The 23,968-nt window shown below is 42.0% G+C and overlaps 2 protein-coding genes and 1 non-coding gene across 3 annotated transcripts; 2 read left to right on the forward strand and 1 right to left on the reverse strand.

Moving 5' to 3' along the window:
* Nucleotides 1-975: 975 nt before the first annotated feature.
* Nucleotides 976-8,906, forward strand: zgc:152830 (uncharacterized protein LOC767682 homolog). Its single transcript, XM_024438466.2, has 16 exons — nucleotides 976-1,083; nucleotides 2,698-2,739; nucleotides 2,813-2,903; nucleotides 3,012-3,160; nucleotides 3,249-3,357; nucleotides 3,615-3,742; nucleotides 3,900-3,999; nucleotides 4,514-4,589; nucleotides 4,951-5,036; nucleotides 5,149-5,253; nucleotides 5,377-5,452; nucleotides 5,645-5,763; nucleotides 6,083-6,166; nucleotides 6,277-6,334; nucleotides 8,056-8,237; nucleotides 8,341-8,906. The coding sequence occupies exons 1-16, from the start codon at nucleotides 1,073-1,075 to the stop codon at nucleotides 8,473-8,475; spliced, it is 1,551 nt and encodes a 516-aa protein (XP_024294234.1). The 5' UTR covers nucleotides 976-1,072; the 3' UTR covers nucleotides 8,476-8,906.
* Nucleotides 8,907-9,539: 633 nt separating this feature from the next.
* LOC112262735 (proliferating cell nuclear antigen) lies at nucleotides 9,540-12,426 on the forward strand. The gene is made up of 6 exons (XM_024438467.2): nucleotides 9,540-9,951; nucleotides 10,690-10,787; nucleotides 10,997-11,064; nucleotides 11,209-11,403; nucleotides 11,649-11,772; nucleotides 11,880-12,426. The coding sequence occupies exons 1-6, from the start codon at nucleotides 9,731-9,733 to the stop codon at nucleotides 11,954-11,956; spliced, it is 783 nt and encodes a 260-aa protein (XP_024294235.1). The 5' UTR covers nucleotides 9,540-9,730; the 3' UTR covers nucleotides 11,957-12,426.
* Nucleotides 12,427-14,815: 2,389 nt separating this feature from the next.
* Nucleotides 14,816-14,871, reverse strand: LOC112264264. The gene has a single exon (XR_002955608.1). It is a non-coding gene; the product is annotated as a U7 small nuclear RNA (small nuclear RNA).
* Nucleotides 14,872-23,968: the final 9,097 nt, after the last annotated feature.

Below are 23,968 nucleotides of genomic sequence, written 5' to 3' on the forward strand. Positions count from 1 at the left end.
TTGGATTTGTGACCTGATTTTCATTGACTAGATTGTATCAGCAGATTTTGGTTGTGCAACGTAGAGTATATGTTGCTGGCTGCGTAATGTATACACCAGTTCCACAGCATAGGGACAGAATTGTATACACCAGTTCCACAGCATAGGGACAGAATAATGCCACTTCGGTCCAAAAGAGAGCTGAATCTATCAATCATAATGATTGGTTGATTAAAAAAAGAGCTGACCAATGGGCTGGCTGCTTCAGGAGTCATAGGTTAGACAACATTGTTGCTATTACACCCAGCTGGTCTATCTGACACTCAACCACGTCACCTCTCTGAAATACACACATATACAGGAACACTTCATTATGGTACAGGAGCGTCACAATACTTATGAGTTCCTATTCTATTAGAGGAACAGGAGCTCAAGCAGTAGAACATTTTAGGTGCCAGTAGTCAACTCCGGTGAGTTCTTGCTGAAGTCAAGCACTGAGGACCACAACAGACAACACTTGTAACGCTTGTGCCCAATCCCAAATTAACCCCTTGTCCCTATGCTGTGGAACTGGTGTATACATTACGCAGCCAGCAACATATACTCTACGTTGCACAACCAAAATCTGCTAATACAATCTAGTCAATGAAAAGTAGCTGGTTTTTACCGATATCATATAAATCAGGTCAAACGTCTTGTAAATCGTCTCATTATTGCACTTTGGACCGAAGATCAATAAACTCGCCTTGCTAGTTTGTCTACAGAACAGATATGCACAGAAGTGCACTTCCTGGTCAGTGTTTGTAGTTTAGTTTACTGGATACTGTCACTCAGTGCTTACAGTATGTGAGATCAAAGGTCAATGCTCTCTAGCATTTGCATCATAAGTAACACTTACAATTGATTATCTGAACAATTTCTATGGATAATCTGCATACATTTCCGCGACCGAGACGATAAGTAATTGCTATGTATAAACTACAATTCCCATGATTAAATTTAAAGAACGTTGATAAATCAGGTGATCAACCAGAGGGAGGCTTCGTTCTGTCAGCTTGCTGTCTCTTTCCCTCTAGACGTCGGAAGGACAGCAATGTGTACCCGGTAAGCCTACCGATTCATATTATTTAGCTGTTTTCCGTGCAAAGATTCGGTCAGAAAATGTACTTTGTGAAATGCATGTGTGCAGGATCAATTGTTATCTGGTATGAATGAGCGAACTAACTTCTTGAGCCGTGGCTTTGTTCGACAGGATTGCATGCATATTTAAATACACTTGATCAATTCGCAAGGACTGTCTATTGTTTTTTTTTTACTGATTAGCAAGATAGTTGCAATTTTGCATTCAAGTAGCTGCGAACTAGCTTTTTATTACAGCCCAGTTTGTCTTGGCCTATGGCAAAAAATAGAATCTGCCATTTTCACTTTCTGTTCCTAGATCGTGTTCCTTGTTTTTGGAGATATAATAGTCTCCCCGCATGACATGTTATTCTTGTGACAAAGGCATGAATCTCCACATTCCAGGAAAGGGAGGGTGAGAGAAAGGTAACACTGGTCTTTAGAACACTCCTTCCATTTCAATCTGAAGGCGTGGTTCGTTCTATGGCGAGATACGTAAATACTGAGTCGGACTCGTATGGTCTGCAACTCAACATAACGTGGTTCTCAAAGGTATCTCTGTTCCTTGTGCGTTGTGGATGAATTGGGCAGGTAAAAGCGATATCCCCTTGACTATGTGTGCCTTTAGAGATAACCAGGGAGTCTTAACAGACCGAGTGTATACGAGTCTTGCAGATTATCTAGAGGCCAAAGGTTTCTCTGCAAGACAGACTTTGACACAGTCTCAGTGAAATCGCTAACCCTGCAGCAGAGAATACCAAACAGGAAAGCAAAGCAATACATTATCTCACCTTTCTCTGCAGTCAAAACAGCTCACTGTATTATGCTGAGTTGGTAACCAGAGATCCAGTGTGTACTATAATGATTTCCAACTCTTTGTCATTCATTATCATGCTTAACAATGTTTGGCTTGACAATGACAGCAATGGGGTTGACAAGGTCACATACAAATCTGGGACCAGGTTTGTGAGTTGGACCTTCAAGACCAGTCATATTGAGCTGTAATTAATGTTTCTCTCTATAGTCAGAAGTGTAAAGTATTAAGGTAAAAATACTTTAAAGTACTACTTAATTAAATAGTTTTTGGGGGGCATCTTTACTTTATATTTTTGACCACTTTTACTCCACTACATTCCTAATGAAAATAATGTAATTTTACTCCATACATTTTCCCTGACACGCAAAAGTACTAGCTACATTTCGAATGCTTAGCAGGACAGTTCAGACTTAATCAAGAGAACATCCCAGGTCATCCCTACTTTCTCTGGTCTGGTGGACTCACTAAACACGCATGCTTTGTTTGTAAATGTCTGAGTTTTGGAGTGTCCCATGGCTATCCCTAAAATAATAACACAAAAACATTGTGCCCTCTGGTTTGCTTAATATAAGGAATGTGAAATCATTTTTACTTTTGGTACTTTAGTATATTTTACAAATTACATTTTTACATTTCATACTTAAGTATATTTAAAACTAAATAATTTTACTCTAGTATTTTATTGGGTGACTTTCATGTTTACTTGAGTCATTTTTCTATTAAGGTATCTTTACTTTTACTCAAGTATGACAATTGGGTACTTTTTCCACCACTGTCTATAGTGTCCAGCCCATCGAGTGGACCACTGACTGTAAGAGCCAGAAGTGAGTATTAAGTGTGTGTGTGTGTGTGTGAGAGAGAGAGAGAGCAAGATCTAACTGTGTGTGTTCTCTCCAGTTATGATGGAATAGTCTTGGTGACGCAGAGTTATGACACGCTGCCCAAGGAGCTGGAATGTCTGAAAGCACCTCTGCTGGACTACAGCTCTGTGAGTCACACAACAGCATATAGAAAGATAGATGAATATAGCCCTACTTTTTTTCTTCTCCACTCTCATTTTTCCTCCATCTCTCTCCTTTTTCCCTTTCTCTTCTAGGTGGACTGTGGTCTGGGAGATGAGGTGGTGGTGTTGAAGGTTCCGGGGTTGCCTGGTAACCGCTTGGTGTTTGCGTCCACCGGGCCCGTTAACCGGGACTACGATGATGTCAGACGCTTCAGTGACGCAGCTGTTAATGGCATCAAGAGGTCAGTCAACACCACACACACAAATGGTATCAAGAGGTTACGCTGTGTCTCCCATTCATTACCATATACTGTATGGGTGTTTCTTCAGGGCCATGAAAGCAGGCATGCAGCGCCCCCTTCTGGTCTGTCCTCGCCATAGCAGTTATGACAGGAGCACCCTGGTGGCTGCCCTAGGTGCCCTGCACGCCCTCTACATGGTGAGAACTATCCTATGAAAAACAGAATAGATACCAGTACACTGATTAATGCTCCCATAGTTGTTTTTTATTGTGCAACATTTCGACCCGAAGAACTTTCAGGCACTCCTGTGCCCATAAACCCCTAGACCCTTATTCAAATAAACTTTGCACACATATGGAGCTCTAGAAAATCAATTCTCTTGCACCAAATATGGTGCTGACATTTAGTCTCTCTTTTTCTCCCTCTCTCTCTTTTTCCATCTCCTCTCTCTCAGCCTCTGGAAGTGAGGGAGGCGTCTGTGAAGCCTAGCCAGTATAAGGTGTGTGTTCTGGGGCTGTGGGTGGACCAGGAGGCCCAGGGGAAGGAGTTGGTGAATCTGGCCTCTGCTCTGGAGAGTGGACGGTGGGTCACACACACATTTTCACAACTTAGTGATCCCTCTTATGGGGAGAGGTTTTTAAATGTATTAGATCTGAAAAAAACAATTTTTGTTAGTTTAAAAAAAGCAATCTTTCTCTCTTCCGCCGACTACCCCATCTCTCTCTCCCTCTTTCTCCAGGCTGGCTTGCCGTGACATAGGAGGGTCCGATCCTGAGAGGATGGCTGCTCCTCGTGTAGCTGAGTACATCCAGGCCCTCTTTAAGGACAGCCCAGTGCAGGTGAGAGATGATTTTTCTCATGCATCCAAAAAGGAAAAGGTGATTTCTATCTCCCAAAAAGGAAAAGGTGATTTCTATCTCCCAAAAAGGAAAAGGTGATTTCTATCTCCCAAAAAGGAAAAGGTGATTTCTATCTCCCAAAAAGGAAAAGGTGATTTCTATCTCCCAAAAAGGAAAAGGTGATTTCTATCTCCCAAAAAGGAAAAGGTGATTTCTATCTCCCAAAAAGGAAAAGGTGATTTCTATCTCCCAAAAAGACAGCAACAACAAAGTGATTTTGTGATTTAGGTGCTTTTTTTATTAGTTAAAAAAGCTATCGGTCTTTGTCAAAGCTTTGTTGCAGTCTTTTTGGGAGATGCAATCACCTTTTAATTTTTGGGAATATGACTTTACCCAGATGAGCTCTCCATTCTTTACCAGCCTTTAGTAGTGCCAGCATATCTAAACTCTACTTGTCTCATGTATTTCACTAATATGTTAATGTGATGAAGCTGAACCACCCTGTCTTTCTCAGGTAGATGTGGTGAGTGATCTGAAGGTGCTGGAGAAGGAGTACCCTTGCCTCGCTGCTGTTAACCGCTGTGCCAATGGTAAGTGTGTGTGTCAGACCTGGGTTCAAATATCTCAATGACTTTTACATACATTCACAGTAAGTATTCATATCTCTTATTTGAATAGTAGTTGAATATTTGAAAATACTCAAATACACTCCCATGTATTTGATAATGCTCTCAATTTTTGATATTCGATCTGTTTTTTTTTTTTTTTACAAATAACCATTCAAATACTCAAATAAAAGTACTTGTTTTGGGCTGTTTATTTGAAAATACTCAAATACACAGAGAAAAGTATTTTAAATACCACATACTCAAATTCACATGTATTTGAACCTAGGTCTGGTGTGTGTGTGTGTGTGTGTGTGTTTTTCATCCGTGTGTTTGTCTCTTATAGCTGTGCCTCGTCACCAGGCCAGAGTGATCAAGCTGCAGTACTGTGGAGAAGGACCAGTCCAACACACACTGATGCTGGTCGGCAAGGTGAGAGGGAGAGTGTGGAAGAGGGGAAGATGATGGTGGCGATAAAGGGGGTGGGGTGTTCTCATGTCATGAACATGTTTTTGGATGTAACATGTTTGTGTGTTTCTCTCAGGGCATCACCTATGACACCGGTGGAGCTGACATCAAGGCTGGTGGCTTCATGGCTGGCATGCACAGAGACAAGTGTGGTGCTGCTGCCGTGGCTGGGTTCTTCCAGGTTCAACAACTAGCACTTTGACACTATTTAGTTATCACTAGAGGATGGTAGTTAGAGATGTTTCATAGTCCCTCAAATAGTCTGCTACTCCTGCTAACATGTAGCTCTGTTCTGTCCTGTCAGGTCCTGGCCAAACTCAAGCCCAAGCATCTGAAGGTGGTCGGTGCCATGGCGATGGTCAGGAACAGCGTGGGCTCAGGTCAGTGTGATGACGTAGGGGTTTCACAAATAGAATCTTATATGAAAATCTATTTTTATTATTCTATTTCTATAGTTTCACCTAATGAGTGTACAGTTGGCGTCTTCCCTCTCTCCTATCTCTCTCTGTGTGTTGTCTCTCTCTGACTAAATGAGGGTTTAAGGGTTGTGTGTTGTGGTTCTCTTCTTTCAGACTGCTACGTAGCTGATGAGTTGGTGGTGTCCCGTGCGGGTCGCAGAGTTCGTGTGGGGAACACGGACGCTGAGGGACGCATGGTGATGGTCGACCTGCTCTGTGAAATGAAGGAGAAAGTGAGAATACACAATTCTATTCCCTCTTCTCTCCCTCGGTTTCTCCTGTCCAACCCATTCTGTCACCTTAATCTCACCTCTTCCTGTCAAAAACTGACTGACTGTCAGTGTCTTTATACGCCTTCCAGGTCAAGGGGCAAGACCTTTTAATGTTTGCGTATATCTGTTTAAGTCCCAAAACAGGTGTCACTGGATATGTTTGCATGCGACATTCTAGGGGTTAGCTGTTGATGACAATGTAAAATGAGGTTTAAAGTTTCATTTCTTGGCAGGGTGTTTCATCAAGTGTAATGATACCCTCTATCTCCTCTCTTTCCAGGCGGTATGTGAGGTGTCTCCTCAGCTGTTTACCATTGCCACTCTGACAGGACACGCCATCAGAGCCATGGGACCAAACTACTCTGTGAGGACTGGACCATATACACACACTGTACTCTACCATACACACACAGTACAATACAACACACTGGCCATGGTGACAATTTTGTTTGATTAAACTTTGTCCCATTTTAGATCATCATGGACAACGGAGCTGCCCAACGCTCTGGCAATGCCCGGCAGTGGCAGAAAGGTGAGACGCTCCTAACATGCATACATATACAGTGGGGCAAAAAAGTATTTAGTCAGCCACCAATTGTGCAAGTTCTCCCACTTAAAAAGATGAGAGGCCTGTAATTTTCATCATAGGTACACTTCAACTATGACAGACAAAATGAGAAAAAACATCCAGAAAATCACATTGTAGGATTTTTTTAATGAATTTATTTGCAAATTATGGTGGAAAATAAGTATTTGGTCAATAACAAAAGTTTATCTCAATACTTTGTTATATACCCTTTGTTGGCAATGACAGAGGTCAAATGTTTTCTGTAAGTATTCACAAGGTTTTCACACACTGTTGCTGGTATTTTGGCCCATTCCTCCATGCAGATCTCCTCTAGAGCAGTGATGTTTTGCGGCTGTTGCTGGGCAACATGGACTTTCAACTCTCTCCAAAGATTTTCTATGGGGTTGAGATCTGGAGACTGGCTAGGCCACTCCAGGACCTTGAAATGCTTCTTACGAAGCCACTCCTTCGTTGCCCGGGCGGTGTGTTTGGGATCATTGTCATGCTGAAAGACCCAGCCATGTTTCATCTTCAATGCCCTTGCTGATGGAAGGAGGTTTTCACTCAAAATGTCATGATACATGGCCCCATTCATTCTTTCCTTTACACGGATCAGTCGTCCTGGTCCCTTTGCAGAAAAACAGCCCCAAAGCATGATGTTTCCACCCCATGCTTCACAGTAGGTATGGTGTTCTTTGGGTGCAACTCAGCATTCTTTGTCCTCCAAGACAAGTTGAGTTTTTACCAAAAAGTTATATTTTGGTTTCATCTGACCATATGACATTCTCCCAATCTTCTTCTGGATCATCCAAATGCTCTCTAGCAAACTTCAGACGGGCCTGGACATGTACTGGCTTAAGCAGGGGGACACGTCTGGCACTGCAGGATTTGAGTCCCTGGCGGCGTAGTTTGTTACTGATGGTAGGCTTTGTTACTTTGGTCCCAGCTCTCTGCAGGTCATTCACTAGGTCCCCCGTGTGGTTCTGGAATTTTTGCTCATCGTTCTTGTGATCATTTTGACCCCACGGGGTGAGATCTTGCATGGAGCCCCAGGTCGAGGGAGATTATCAGTGGTCTTGTATGTCTTCCATTTCCTAATAATTGCTCCCACAGTTGATTTCTTCAAACCAAGCTGCTTACCTATTGCAGATTCAGTCTTCCCAGCCTGGTGCAGGTCTACAATTTTGTTTCTGGTGTCCTTTGACAGCTCTTTGGTCTTGGCCATAGTGGAGTATGGAGTGTGACTGTTTGAGGTTGTGGACAGGTGTCTTTTATACTGATAACAAGTTCAAACAGGTGCCATTAATACATGTAACGAATGGAGGACAGAGGAGCCTCTTAAAGAAGAAGTTACAGGTCTGTGAGAGCCAGAAATCTTGCTTGTTTGTAGGTGACCAAATACTTATTTTCCACCATAATTTGCAAATAAATTCATAAATAATCCTACAATGTGATTTTCTCGCATTTTGTCTGTCATAGTTGAAGTGTACCTATGATGAAAATGACAGGCCTCATCTTTTTAAGTGGGAGAACTTGCACAATTGGTGGCTGACTAAATACTTTTTTGCCCCAATGTACTTAAAGGATACTATTCATTCAAACCAGGGTTTACAGGTCTGAATGTGGGTTTTCTGGGTTGGACATGGTTTAACCTGTTAGTCCTATTTCTTTCTCCTTCTGTGTAGCGGGGGAGGTGCTGGGTGATCTGTTTGAAGTGTCCAGTATCAGGCGTGAGGACTATGACTTCCATAAGGGGAAGTCTGAGTACGAGGAGATTCTGCAGAGCAACAACCTGCCATCCTCTGCTACTCCCCGTGGACATCAGACCCCCGCTGCCTTCCTCATCATGGCCTCTGGGCTGGACAAGGTACACATCCCACACCACACAGACACACAATGCTCCAGCTCTTTTCACAGCCCTGGATGGATCGAACATAATCTGTGTTCGTTTGTTTGTTTCCCTCCATTAGTATGGTGTGGACTCTGGCAGTCCTCTGCCATACTCTCACATCGACATCGCTGGCTCCAGCGGCCCCTTCCCCGGTGTACCCACCGGAGCGCCAGTCCTTGCCATGGCTACCAACTACATCCTGCCCAGCGCCTAGCAACCCAACTACACCCTGCCCAGTGCTTAGCAACCTTGTGATATAAGAATGTGTAGAATGTACCCTACTCTGTCCTGAGTTATATCACATATAACCGTCCTAATATGGTAGTGCCAGTATAATTTGATATATTACACAAAGAATAAGAACACAGACATCCATCAATGGTGTGATATTGGCAGTTAATTTCAAACATTCCAAGAGCTCAGGTTGTTGTTCGATAGATTCTGTTTCTAAGATCATGCTAATATATATCCATCCAACCTTAAGTGTCCCAAATGTTTTACCCCCATGTCTAACATGAGTCACTGTATTGAATACTCTCAGGGGAGAAATGACATGCTCTGTGTTCATCCATTTTATACACGTGAAACTTGAGATGAGTGGCAAGTCAAATGGTTGTGTGCTTCAATAAAATAATCGATTTTCAATGTTTACTTATTTCAATAACCAATGTTAACATCTGTAGGGCCAGGAATTGTGGAATGGCAGGTATATAGGTTAGAGGTAGGCCACCAATCACATGTGTGTGTGTATATATTTGGGGAAATCCATTTTTAACCAACTGTATGCTGAATATGGAAGCTATAGTTTCCATATTCATGTCTATTCCATATTCAAATGTATTACATGTGTCATGGTGCATGGACTGTTTGCAACAAAACATAGGAATTTATGACAGTCACAATGCAAGCTGGGAAAGCTCAGACAAACCTAATGCAGCAGCGCATAGACAGTTGCATATCACTCAAACACATGGGTTAAAGTAATAAATATGAGTCAAATAAAGTAAAACCAGAGAACATGTATGCATAGCTACGGTCGAAATATCGGAATCATTTTACTGTTTTGAAAATTAAGCTGGAGAACATTTGGCGCCATCGAACTTCCTTATTTTGGAAATAGGTTGTAACATATACCATTTTGGATCAACGTATGCGTATGAACAAGTGCCTAAAACTATATCAAAGATAGAGATTATTGTGCCTCAATTTCTTCAGTGGGAGGAGCAGAAGGCGCCCATTATTAAACGGAAATGACGAATGACGCTTTAAACAACACTAGCGCGCGTTCGTGATCCACAGACCGTTTCCCCTCCAACTAGAGAAGAGAGAATTCTTGTCGCATTTTGGGAAGGGAGCTCTTTTTTACATTTTTTATACAAGCCCGCATTTTTAGACTGCAGGACTAAAGTTGAAGGAGAAGGTCTCGGGAAATAATTTTGTATTTCTACTACATACAAACAGACTCGACAATGTTTGAGGCTCGCTTGGTACAGGGATCCATCCTGAAGAAGGTTTTGGAGGCTCTGAAGGACCTGATCACCGAGGCCTGTTGGGACGTGAGCTCGTCGGGTATCTCTCTTCAGAGTATGGACTCGTCCCACGTCTCCCTAGTTCAGCTCACTCTCCGCAGCGACGGATTCGACTCCTACCGTTGTGACCGCAACCTCGCAATGGGAGTCAATCTTAGCAGGTTAGTGGAACTGATTTTGAGTATGACAGCATGATTGTCAAGGTTAGTTACTTTGCCTAGAGAACAATAATGTCGTTAGTTTAGCAAGGAGGTAACTAGTTTAAGATTTTTCATTGTCGCTAGTAAGCTAAGTTAACCATGTTATTTTGTTGGCGTGGCTTTAGTATTCTACTTTTTACTGTGTTGAGGAAATTTTAGACGTTCGTCTCTTGCAACGCCTCGTGTTATTTTCAGAAGTTAAAAGTCTGTAGACAATGTTTTTCCTGGAAAACTGATATTATCGACCGGTTGCAGGGTAACATGCATGTCATAAAGCCGCCTTTTGAAAGTGACGTCAATTGAGCGCCAAATCGCTGGTTGAAGGTTGGCGGGAATTTCGCGAACCCGCCAAATTCAGGTGACGTCAGTCACCATTGTTTGAAGTTGGCTGTTTGCTAAATGGAGCATACGATCATGTTTACCAGCTATATGAAATCACTTTGTATATCTCATAAATGCTTATGTGTAATTTAACCACTAACGTGTAGCAGAGCTTCTAGACAATGGTGCTCCGTGCAGTGTCATGACGGCCTAAACAAAGTTGCATTTGATTTACACAGCCTATGGAAAGGGCAGGTTTAAATATGCTAATAAAAATATTGCCGTATAAACAAAGCATATCAAATCAATTTTCATATTTTGTGCTTCAGCAAGTTTTTTTGAGTGAAATTATGACTGGTCTACCACTCTCCCTCCTAGTATGTCAAAGATCCTGAAGTGTGCTGGGAATGAAGACATCATCACTCTCAGAGCAGAGGACAACGCAGACACACTCGCCCTAGTCTTCGAGACACTCAGTGAGTACCTTTATCCATCAAGCAATATCTATACTTTTACAGTAGGGAAATTTCATTTTGCAGCTGGAATGATAGATTGCTAGATCTATTAGAGTTGTTGTAGGAAGACTTGAATTCTCAGGACCCATGGTAAACCACTGCTATCATATATGCTTGGTCATGTATTTAATGTTTAATTAGATGTCAGTGTTAACCTGTTCTTCTCTTAGACCAGGAGAAGGTGTCGGACTATGAGATGAAGTTGATGGATCTCGATGTAGAACAGTTGGGAATCCCAGTAAGTGTTCTCCCAATATTCCATTAAGTAAAAGTTCTAAACTTCTCTTTAGTGTGCTATTTGAACCATACTTGTGGCAGTAGCGTTTGTCACCAGACCATGCCATGTTGGTTGTCACGTTCTCACCCCTCTCTTACCCTCTAGGAGCAGGAGTACAGCTGTGTGGTCAAGATGCCATCGGGGGAGTTTGCCCGTATCTGCCGTGACCTGTCTCAGATTGGTGACGCCGTCATGATTTCTTGCGCCAAGGATGGCGTTAAGTTCTCGGCCACGGGAGAGCTGGGCACTGGCAACGTCAAGCTGTCCCAAACCAGCAACGTGGACAAGGAGGAGGAAGCGGTACGTATGGGGAGGAGACCTGGGTCTGTATCCCAAATTATTCCCTATATAGTGCCCTATATAATTTCATCCCTGGGGTGAAGTGTGAGAAACTGCATATCAGATGGACAATGAACATGTCAACCAGAATGGCCATCAGCTCGGTAAAGGTTGTTCTCTTGGACAACAGATTTGCAGTTTTGTCTGGGATCACTGGAAGCTTTGATGTTGAATTAAATATTTTCTCTCCCATTCCTTCCTCTTAGGTGAGTATTGAGATGAACGAGCCAGTCCAGCTGATCTTTGCCCTCAACTACCTCAACTTCTTCACCAAGGCCACACCCCTCTCCAAGACAGTTATCCTCAGCATGTCTGCAGACATTCCCCTAGGTAGGTAACCTGCTCTTGCCCTCTAACCCTAACCTCTACCCCATACACACAGCCTATCAGGTACTGTACATTGTTTTCTGATGTCTGACTGATCTTTTCTTTGACAGTGGTGGAGTACAAGATAGCTGACATGGGCCATGTCAAGTACTACCTGGCGCCCAAGATTGACGAGGAGGCTTCCTAAACCTCCCCGGTCCAAACTTCCAATGGAGTGGGGGTTCATGTTCCTTCCTGTGGGTGGGGAGGAGGATCTTGTTGGCGGGTGGGAAAGAGATGGCTGGCTGACTTTGTATGCATCATGGCATCGCTATTGCGTTTTAGTTTTATCTGGATATGTTTGTTTATCAGCAGTTTGACTGATCCAGTCATTTTTATATATATATATATATTATATGGTGGTAGGGATCTACTGATGTCCTTTTCTTGGACTAGGGTTCTTATTCTAGCGCAAGTACTTTTTAGTTGCTAATCTTACCTGGCCAGCTGTCTGTGAGGAAGATCAACAGAACTCCATGCTCCCCTTGTTCCCCCTTCTGTTTGGAAAACAAATGCTCATTCCAGTCTGTAGATATGTCTGTATATATGTTCTGTGGTCATGTTCACCACTCCAACTTTTTATTCTTGAACCCCAATAAATAAATACTTTGATTCTGATTTACAATATGTGTTTTCTATCTGCTACCACAAGGTGGTGCCCATGACTATAAAATGATCAGAACTTTCTCAGTGCCATTTCATTTGCAGTTTTCCTGGGCATAGATGGACTAGTTTGACAAATTACTTGCAATGGAGAATCTTGTTTGAACACATTTTTATTCCAGTATTGGGGTTGGTCTGTGTCCCTGAAAAATAATATATGCCTCTTAACAAACTCTTGTTTTTAAGGGAAACTTTATCCAGATTAATTTACCAATGTATTTAGACAATTGGTGCATGTTTTAATAAGGATCTGCCCTTTTCAATTTTTTTGCTTAAAACGACATACCCAAATCTAACTGCCTATAGCACAGGCATTGAAGCAAGGATATGCATATTCTTGATACCATTTGAAAGGAAACGCTTACGTTTGTGGAAATGTGAAATTAATGTAGGAGAATATAACGCGTTAGATCTGATAAAAGAAAGTACTTTATATTTATTGTCTGATGCAAATGCAAGAGGCCGTAACAGTCCAGGCCAGGTACAATTTTGATTTTGGCCACTAGATGGCAAGTGTGCCAAGTTTTAAACTGATCCGATGAAACATTGCATTTCTGTTCAAAATGTATCAAGACTGCCCAAATGTGCCTAATTTGTTTATTAATAACTTCATGTTCAAAATTGTGCACTCTAAAACAATAGCATGGTGTTCTTTCACTGTAATAGCTACTGTAAATTGTACAGTGCAGTTAGATTAACAAGAATTTTAAGCTTTCTGCCAATATCAGATATGTCCTGGGAAATGTTCTTGTTACTTACAACCTCATGCTAATCGCATTAGCCTAGGTTAGCTCAACCATCCCCTGGGGGACCCACTGATCCTGCTAGTTCCCACTAACCATATAGGGTCTGGTATTTCTTCAATCCCCTAATCCCCCTACCGATTGGGGTAATGTGAGTTGATCACAGATATGTGATTTCTACCTAGTCTTAAAATGCTTCTTTGGTTTGACAATGACAGTTGTCAAGGGCACACAGATCTGGGACCAGGCTATTTATAGCAATCAAAATCCAAGCTTTTTACAATCAAAACCATTTTGACTGCTGTAAATAGTAGCCTGGGCCCAGATCTGTTTGCCCTTGACAACTGCCATTGTCAAAACAAACTGTTTGGCATTATGGCACAACCACTGGCACTCATGCTATAAGTGAATAGGCTATGTCCTCTGGCAATTCTCTCTATGGCCCTAGCCAACACAGCGCTATCAGTCTGGGTTTTCTAAAACCCTAATCCCATCGGTACATCTGGCTTCAGATGTATACTCAATTTTAGCACTTCACTGGGTTCAACCAGCCCAAAAGCAACAAAGGGGAGGGCTGGATTATAATCTCACTGTAGATTGCATTTCTACATTATCCCTTTCCCGGCTACCACATGCTCTCAAAACTAATCTGCTGAGCTGCATTGAGTTAGTATCCACAGCAACCAGGGGAGAAATTTGTTTTTTTCCCTCAACCTTCATTTCAAGTTAAATCATCACGGGTTCTGTGACCAATTTCTACTGAAGGTAAAAATAACTACTGCCTCAGGTTGCTCCAGGCAATGCTTCCATCCGTCCCCCTTCTCTGGTTACAAACCTAGGTGGACTTCTGATGAATTCTATAAAGTAATTAGTCTTGATGTGAGTGGTTAATGAAATACTGAGGCAGCTATGACGGTTTAACTGGACACTTCCATTTATCCGTCTTCCTCTGGTGACAGGTCTGTCTCTGCGTAGCCCCTGCATTTGTTTTATAGTTATTTCTGCCCAAGCGTTCTAATAATTTAAAAGTACATTAACAAGCATTACTGCTGCGCAGTCTAACAATTCACCCCTTCACATCTCTTGAGCCAGACAACTCATAAAGTTAGCCTATAGAGTTTGCTTTCTCTGCTTTACATGTTTAGTATAGTTAGCTTTTCTCTCTGGCCTGGAGTGCCCTTTCTGTCTATTCAGCCCTTTCTGCTCATTACTCTACCGCACTTATCTCTAGTCCATTCCTTTCTCGTTCCCTCTGCTTTTTCTGTCTGGTCTGTAAACTGCTTTTTAGAGGACTGGGATTTGCACCAGAGACGGGGTGAGATAAGGGGACAGGGTGAGACTCCGCCTCTCTCTCTGTGCCCCCCTCCCCTCAGATGCAAAAGGAGATTATCCAGTACTGAGAATATTTAGGCTTGCATGTCAATCGTCTCTATCGCTCTCTCCCCTCACATGAAAAAATAGTATAGTACACTACGGTATAAATACGATAGTATACACTGGTGTTTTTGCTGTATTATTCAATGTAGTGTTGCGGACATGATTGTAGTATTTACTGTAGTATTTACTCTTGTGTTTTTGTTTAGTTCTTTTTGTAATATACATGTGGTCTTTCTCCTTGAGGAAACCTACTGGGCAAATACTAAAAGAGCAAATATTCCATAGCCTGTAGTTATTTAGGACTGGAGTCTGTACAGATAGTTAAGAGCTGCTCTTTTCTATAACCTGGAGATAGACACAACAAACTTTGGGACTGGTAGGGACATCTCAGGGTATCATGCCTTCTTCTATCCCTCTTCTCAGTGTAGCTGTCTGGTTGAAGATCAGGTTTGCCAATTTACAAGGGGGAGGGGTGGTGGAGTTCACCTTTTGTCTTCCTCGACTTGATTTTTTTTAAACGAATTAATAAAAAAATGTAAAGAGGATAATAAAATAGAGGAGATGGGGTTAGGTTTAAGAGGTAGGGTTGGGAATAGGATACAAACCCAGTTTAGGGTATGGTTGGGGAGGGGGTGAATAACTTTATTAAAAATAGAAAGTAGGGGATGGAAACTTGTTTTTCAGGATACTGGTGGGATGTGTGGTTGTGGTTGATGTTTTTTGTGTTTCCATCGTTCAGAATGACAATGCCAATGTGGCAAAAGCGAGGTCCATACAGAAATGATTTGTTGAGATCAGTGTGGAAGAACTTGACTGGCCTGCACAGAGCCCTGACCTCAACCCCATCGAACACCTTTGGGATGAATTGGAAAGCCAACTGCGAGCCAGGCCTAATCATCCATTAGTTCCCGACCTCATTAATGTTCTAATGGCTGAATGGAAGCAAGTCCGCACAGGAATGTTCGAACATCTAGTGGAAAGCCTTCCCAGAAGACTGGAGACTGGCTGTTATAGCAGCCTCCAGTCACTTATAGGTGACACAAATTGAGATATTAGGGAGGGGAATGGCCAGGGTATATGCAAATTAAATACTGCGGTATATACTATAGTAATTACTGTTGTGTTTTTGCGGTCTATAGTATACTGTAGTACAACACATGAACGAGGGATACTACAGTGTACAACATAATTCTATAGTAAGTTCTATAGTTTTCTCTGAGGCAGAGGGAAATTAGTTAATACAGAGCTGCGTTAGACTCTTCTCAATGAGTGTGGGTCACCCAGACGAGACAGAGAAACGACAGAGTGAGATGAAGATACATGGGGATAGTAAAAGTCTGGGGATCGCTAATGGAGAGAGGGAGGAGAGCAAGTCACTTTGGTCTTACTCTGTGAGTCTAGGTATACCTAGGTGTGTACAGCGCAAAGACTACATTTATGAATGGACAAAGCCATCGATCACGTGACACCATTCATTCCCATCTGAAGACTCAATAGCGCATTTGAAGCCCAGGGCTGCGTTTCAAACTCATAAAAGACACACCCTTATTCATTTATCCTCGTCTTATGCCCTTGGGGGAATCCCTGCCCGCCATATTTGTCGTCGGTCCAAATTATTCGCCAAGCAAGGGAAGTTTGCAACGTAAGCCCCTCAGCCCTCGTTTTCAGTAATTATGTTTTTGTTTGGTTAGCTTTTGGAAATTGTAAAAAATAAAACTTTTCCTACTTCAGAAGTTCCAGCTAGGCAGGTTAACGTTAGTTAGCTAATTAATTTGGTAGCTATCATACAGTAGGCGTATATGAATAATTATATATTTAATATAAGTAGACATGCAATCATAATTGACTGTAGCGCATATAAAGCACCCACAAGCTACCGGTGGCTGAAAACACAATCGTCGTGGGATGAACGAGGACGAATATCCGGGCAAGTGTGGTCCATTTAAAATTCCTTCCTTCCTCCCTCGCCCCTTGCCCTGCAAGTGTAAACTCGTCAGATATCATGATACGTCATCAGAAGTGTCCACTTAATTTGAGAGGGTGTGTCTGTTTGAACACATTTATGAAGATTTTACACTATTGTGGAGAGATGTACTATTTGGATTCTTTACATACAATAGAAATAAGCGGAATCATTTTTATATAATTAATTTCATTATTCTTTTGGCCAAATTTCATATACACAAATGTAAATTTACAAACAGAAAACCACATTTTCGTACCCTACAAAAATAAATTGAACTGTATTTTAAGACAGTTAAATGCTCTACTAACAAAAAAGCTGTTAGAATTGTAAGTATATGCATGTCCCTTAAGGTCCTTGTGTAATTGTAATGTGATATTGTACCCCCTAGCTCGATTGTCTATTGTTTGTAATCTATGTATGCTTGTGTTCCCTCATGTGCTTTATGTATTGATTTGTTATTAAAAATAATAAAAAATAATAAAAAGAGGGTGTGTCTGTTAAGTGTTTTGAATGCAACCCAGGAAGTTGGTTAAAATGGCGTCTCGTGGGAGATTTATGTAGACCTCACATGCAAAGTTTGAGCTACTCGATCAAGTGACCTTTGAGGGTAGCTCAGTGCTGCTCCTCCAATTGAAGACTGACCGGGGTACTGCAGGCTGATATTAGCTACTAAATTATCCTTATAATTTCTTCTGTGTGATTTAAAAATAATCTCTTCAAGGACATACATCTGGTGTTATAGAAGTAATATTGGTACCATGATTTCCTTCAAATTTGTATTTATTTACATGAAGATTGACCACAAAGATCGCCATTTCCCCTTCATTATAATGGGGATCCTATTTTCTGCAAACAATTCCTGCAGTACGGCGGTCGGCCTTGAACTTTGTGTCTTCAACGAGAGGGACCAGTCGTTCTCCCCTGGTGTAGAGGGAGCAGGGAAGGGGGAGATCAAGAGAGAGAAAAGGAGAGCGGGAGATAGATAAAAAGAGAAGTAAGAGAGAGGAAAATCGAGAGAATTCTGATGGCCAAATGTTCTCCCTCCAGAGATAGTCCTATAGATATATTGACGTATGCAAGGAAGACTGGCCGCACAAGTCAAGGGCACACCAGTTACACCTGTATCCATTTAGAATATGTCAGTTACACCTGTATCCATTTAGAATACGTCAGATACACCTGTATCCATTTAGAATACGTCAGATACACCTGTATCCATTTAGAATACGTCAGATACACCTGTATCCATTTAGAATACGTCAGATACACCTGTATCCATTTAGAATACGTCAGTTACACCTGTATCCATTTAGAATACCTCAGTTACACCTGTATTCATTTAGAATACATCAGTTACACCTGTATCCATTTAGAATACGTCAGATACACCTGTATCCATTTAGAATACGTCAGTTACACCTGTATCCATTTAGAATACGTCAGATACACCTGTATCCATTTAGAATACGTCAGATACACCTGTATCCATTTATTCATGCCTATATACACTGAGTATACCAAACATTAGGAACACTTTCCTAATATTGAGTTGCACCCCCCGCCCTCAGAACAGTCCTTACAACAGCCAGGGGCAAGGACTCTGCAAGGTGTCGAAAGTGTTTCACAGGGACGCTGGCCCATGTTGACTCCACTGCTTCCCACAGTTGTGTCAAGTTGGCTGGATGTCCTTTGGATGGTGGACCGTTCTTGATACACACAGGAAACTGTTGGTTGTGAAAAACACAGCAAGTCTTGACACAAACCGGTACACCTGGCACCTACTACCATACCCTGTTCAAAGGCACTTCAATCTTTTGTCTTGCCCATTCACTCTCTGAATGGCACATATATACAATCCATGTCTCAATTGTCTCAAGGCTTAAACATCCTTCTTTAACCAGTCTCCTCCCTTTCATCTACACTAATTGACGTGGATTTAATAAGTGGCATCAATAAGGGATCATAGTTTTCACCTGAATTCACCTGGTCAGGCTATGTCATGAAAAGAGCAGTGTTCTTAATGTTTTGTATTCTCAGTGTATGAATGCTTGTCTGTTGTCAAACAAATAACTACTCAAGGCTGCTACCAAAACACAACCACCGCTGCCTAAATAGATTAAATCTTTCCAGACTATTTCGAATTCATGTTTTTTCCCCGTCTCTACCATTCAGGAATATACACAGAATACGTGTGTGCATTAGAATGCGTGTCTGTCCATGTCCTACTTGGTCTTATGATTTGTGTTTATTATTTTAATCTTCAATACAGTTTCTGTATGTTTCAGGCATCATCAGCTGGCCACCAGTGGTCTCATAGTGGAAGACCACATGAAACATACGTGGACAACATCTACTGACATCTACTGTCATGATTAACAGAGAACTATGCGTACCATCATCTGATGAATTGAGCTACCATAAGCAAGTAAGTAAGCACTGTTTCGGTGATTGAGAGAAGTTCCAATAACACATATAATATAATTTTAATATAAAAACAAAAGGTTCAATTAGCAGATGCTTTAATCCAAATGTATTTAAAGTGAACTTGTGTATTCACTGAATGTGGCCCGGCACTGCGGAAATCCAACCCACATGGATTAGCATATGAATTGCATGTCGTCTGTGTCCGCTTTCTGTCATTCATATTTCATAACTGAGGAAGAGAGAAAGGAGAGGATAAAAGAGAGTGGAGAAGGGATAGACAGAGGAAAGGAGAGGATAAAAGAGAGTGGAGAAGGGATAGACAGAGGAAAGGAGAGGATAAAAGAGAGTGGAGAAGGGATAGACAGAGGACAGGAGTGGAGAAGGATAGACAAAAGAGGAGTGGAGAAGGGATAGACAGAGGAAAGGAGAGGATAAAAGAGAGTGGAGAAGGGATAGACAGAGGAAAGGAGAGGATAAAAAAGAGAGTGGAGAAGGGATAGACAGAGGAAGACAGAGGAGGATAAAAGAGAGTGGAGAAGGGATAGACAGAGGAAAGAGGAGAGGATAAAAGAGAGTGGAGAAGGGATAGACAGAGGAAAGGAGAGGATAAAAAAAGAGAGTGGAGAAGGGATAGACAGAGGAAAGGAGAGGATAAAAGAGGGAGTGGAGAAGGGATAGACAGAGGAAAGGAGAGGATAAAAAGTGGAAAGGAGAGGGATAAAGACAGTGGAGAAGGGATAGACAGAGGAAAGGAGAGGATAAAAGAGAGTGGAGAAGGGATAGACAGAGGAAAGGAGAGGATAAAAGAGAGTGGAGAAGGGATAGACAGAGGAAAGGAGAGGATAAAAGAGAGTGGAGAAGGGATAGACAGAGGACAGGAGAGGATAAAAGAGAGTGGAGAAGGGATAGACAGAGGAAAGGAGAGGATAAAAGAGAGTGGAGAAGGGATAGACAGAGGACAGGAGAGGATAAAAGGAGAAGGGATAGACAGGAAAGGAGAAAAGGGATAGACAGAGGAAAGGAGAGGATAAAAGGAGAGTGGAGAAGGGATAGACAGAGGAAATGAGAGGATAAAGAGAGTGGAGAAGGGATAGACAGAGGAAAGGAGAGGATAAAAGAGAGTGGAGAAGGGATAGACAGAGGAAAGGAGAGGATAAAAGAGAGTGGAGAAGGGATAGACAGAGGAAAGGAGAGGATAAAAGAGAGTGGAGAAGGGATAGACAGAGGAAAGGAGAGGATAAAAGAGAGTGGAGAAGGGATAGACAGAGGAAAGGAGAGGATAAAAGAGAGTGGAGAAGGGATAGACAGAGGAAAGGAGAGGATAAAAGAGAGTGGAGAAGGGATAGACAGAGGAAAGGAGAGGATAAAAGAGAGTGGAGAAGGGATAGACAGAGGAAAGGAGAGGATAAAAGAGAGTGGAGAAGGGATAGACAGAGGAAAGGAGAGGATAAAAGAGAGTGGAGAAGGGATAGACAGAGGAAAGGAGAGGATAAAAGAGAGTGGAGAAGGGATAGACAGAGGAAAGGAGAGGATAAAAGAGAGTGGAGAAGGGATAGACAGAGGAAAGGAGAGGATAAAAGAGAGTGGAGAAGGGATAGACAGAGGAAAGGAGAGGATAAAAGAGAGTGGAGAAGGGATAGACAGAGGAAAGGAGAGGATAAAAGAGAGTGGAGAAGGGATAGACAGAGGAAAGGAGAGGATAAAAGAGAGTGGAGAAGGGATAGACAGGAAAGGAGAGGATAAAAGAGAGTGGAGAAGGGATAGACAGAGGACAGGAGAGGATAAAAGAGAGTGGAGAAGGGATAGACAGAGGAAAGGAGAGGATAAAAGAGAGTGGAGAAGGGATAGACAGAGGAAAGGAGAGGATAAAAGAGAGTGGAGAAGGGATAGACAGAGGAAAGGAGAGGATAAAAGAGAGTGGAGAAGGGATAGACAGAGGAAATGAGAAAAAACAGAGGGTACAGAGGTTTTAGTTCAACTAGGCATCGAGTGGAATAAACTCAAGTAAGAGTAGATTGAATGGAAATGCGTGTGTGTCTGTGTGTGTGTCTGTGTGTGTCTTTAGGATACAGTGGAGTTGGATAGCCAAAACCTGGTTATTTTTATCCCACCAAAGGCAGGGTCCACGGAGTGCAAAAGCACTTTAGAGTTCCATGTGTGTATGAGTGACTCGATTCACAGACTACTGTTCACACACACACACACACACACACACACACACACACACACACACACACACACACACACACACACACACACACACACACACACACACACACACACACACACACACACACACACACACACACACACACACGCACACACACACGCACACACACACACACACAGGTCTCCCCCTCTTTTCTCTCCTCATCCCTCCTCACAGTTCCATCTCGGTCCCTCTGTCCAGGCATCCTTCGCCCCGCTACTTAGCAACCGTTTCCAAGGCTACAACGTGTCTCCCTCCATCGCCCCCACCCCACCTCCAAGATAAGCTGTGTTTTGTGTCTCTGGGCTGTGTTTTGTTCCATCCACTTCCTAAAGCTCCACCATGAAGGCTTTAATAAAGGCTAAATGTATTGGTTTACAGGGGTCCTAAAACTCCAAATCAAATAGCTAAGTGGTCCGTCTTATGACCATATTAATAAAACAGCTCCATATGTTAGCTTAGTGGATGTCACCGTCTACAGGATTAGACTAGTAGGGGTTAATGAGAAGAAAATATTGTATTGAATTTCCTCCCTTTAAATGGAATACTGCACATATCAGAAACAATCAATGATTGCAAAGCTTTTAAGAATATCCATTGCAGGAACAGAGGGACATTTATATGGATGAATGAGGTGCACTGTCCTATAGCACTGCTCTGTGTTTTAATAGTAAGATCAGAGAGCTTTAGAGAAACTATAGATTAAGGCATATAAGGGACTGTGTGAGAGTGTGTGTGTTACTGTGTGTGGTTGTCCTCAAATCCCAGTTTCTAGAAAGAATTTCCAGGAAATTTGTGGGGTGATAGAATGGTGAGACATCACACACACACACCAATATAAGTGCTCTGTGTAAAGAGCCAGGTCATATAACAGCTATATAGATCAAATCAAATTGTATTTGTCACATGCGCTGAATACAACAGGTGTAGACTTTTCTGTGAAATGCTTACTTGCGAGTCCTTTCCCAACAATGTAGAGACAAAATGTTTTTTTGCGAACCTTAAAAAAGGAAACAGTAACACAATAAAATAACAATAACGAGGCTATATACAAGGAGTACCGGTACTGAGTCAATGTGCAGTGGTACGAGGTAGTTGAGATAATATGTACAGTTGAAGTTGGAAGTTTACATACACTTATGTTGGAGTCATTAAAACTTATTTTTCAACCACTCCACAAATTTCTTGTTAACAAACTATAGTTTTGGCAAGTCAGTTAGGACATCTACTTTGTGCATGACACAAGTCATTTTTACAACAATTGTTTACAGACAGATTATTTCACTTATAATTCACTGTATCAAAATGATGTCATGGCTTTAGAAGCTTCTGATTGACATCATTTGAGCCAATTTGAGCCATTTGGAGGTGTACCTGTGGATGTATTTCAAGGCCTACCTTCAAACTCAGTGCCTCTTTGCTTGACATCATGAGAAAATCAAAAGAAATCAGCCAAGACCTCAGAAAATAAATTGTAGACCTCCACAAGTCTGGTTCATCATTGGGAGCAATTTCCAAACACCTGAAGGTACCACGTTCATCTGTACAAACAATAGTATGCAAGTATAAACCCCATGGGACCACGCAGACGCCATACCACTCAGGAAGGAGACTTTGGTGCAAAAGGTGCAAATCAATTCCCAGAACAACAGCAAAGGACAGTGTGAAGATGCTGGAGGAAACAGGTACAAAATTATCTAGAGTAAAACGATTTCAATACCAACATAACCTGAAAGGCCGCTCAGCAAGGAAGAAGCCACTGCTCCAAAACCTCCATTAAAAAAAGCCAGACTACGGTTTGCAACCGCACATGGGGACAAAGATCGTACTTTTTGGAGAAATGTCCTCTGTTCTGATGAAACAACAATAGATATGTTTGGCCATAATGACCATGGTTATGTTTGGAGGAAAAAGGGGGAGCCTTGCAAGGCGAAGAACACCATCCCAACCGTGAAGCACGGGGGTGGCAGCATCATGTTGTGGGGGTGCTTCGCTGCAGGAGGGACTGGTGCACTTTACAAAATAGATGGCATCATGAGGAAGAAAATTTATGTGGATATATTGAAGCAACATCTCAAGACATCAGTCAGGAAGTTAAAGCTTGGTCGCAAATGGGTCTTCCAAATGGACATTGACCCCAAGCATACTTCCAAAGTTGTGGAAAAATGGCTTAAGGACAACAAAGTCAAGGTATTGGAGTGGCCATCACAAAGCCCTGACCTCAATCCTATAGAAAATGTGTGGGCTGAACTGAAAAGGCGCTTGCGAGCAAGGAGGCCTAAAAAACCTGACTCGGTTACACCTGCTCTGTCAGGAGGAATGGGCCAAAATTCACCCAACTTATTGTGGGAAGCTTGTGGAAGGCTACCAGAAACATTTGACCCAAGTTAAACAATTTAAAGGCAATGCTACCAAATACTAATTGAGTGTATGTAAACTTCTGACCCACTGGGAATGTGATGAAAGAAATAAAAGCTGAAATAAATCATTCTCTCTACTATTATTCTGACATTTCACATTCTTGAAATAAAGTGGTGATCCTAACTGACCTAAAACAGGGATTTTTATTAGGATTAAATGTCAGGAATTGTGAAAAACTGAGTTTAAATGTAGTTGGCTAAGGTGTATGTAAACTTCCAACTTCAACTGTCCATGTAGGTAAGGGGTGACTAGGCAATCAGAATAGATCATAAACAGAGTAGCAGCAGTGTATGTGAAGTGTGAAAGAGTGGGAAAGTGTGTGTGTGTGTGTGTGTGTGTGTGTGTGTGTGTGTGTGT

The sequence above is a fragment of the Oncorhynchus tshawytscha genome, linkage group LG12, assembly GCF_018296145.1.
Source record: "Oncorhynchus tshawytscha isolate Ot180627B linkage group LG12, Otsh_v2.0, whole genome shotgun sequence".
In the NCBI taxonomy this organism is placed as follows: domain Eukaryota; kingdom Metazoa; phylum Chordata; class Actinopteri; order Salmoniformes; family Salmonidae; genus Oncorhynchus; species Oncorhynchus tshawytscha.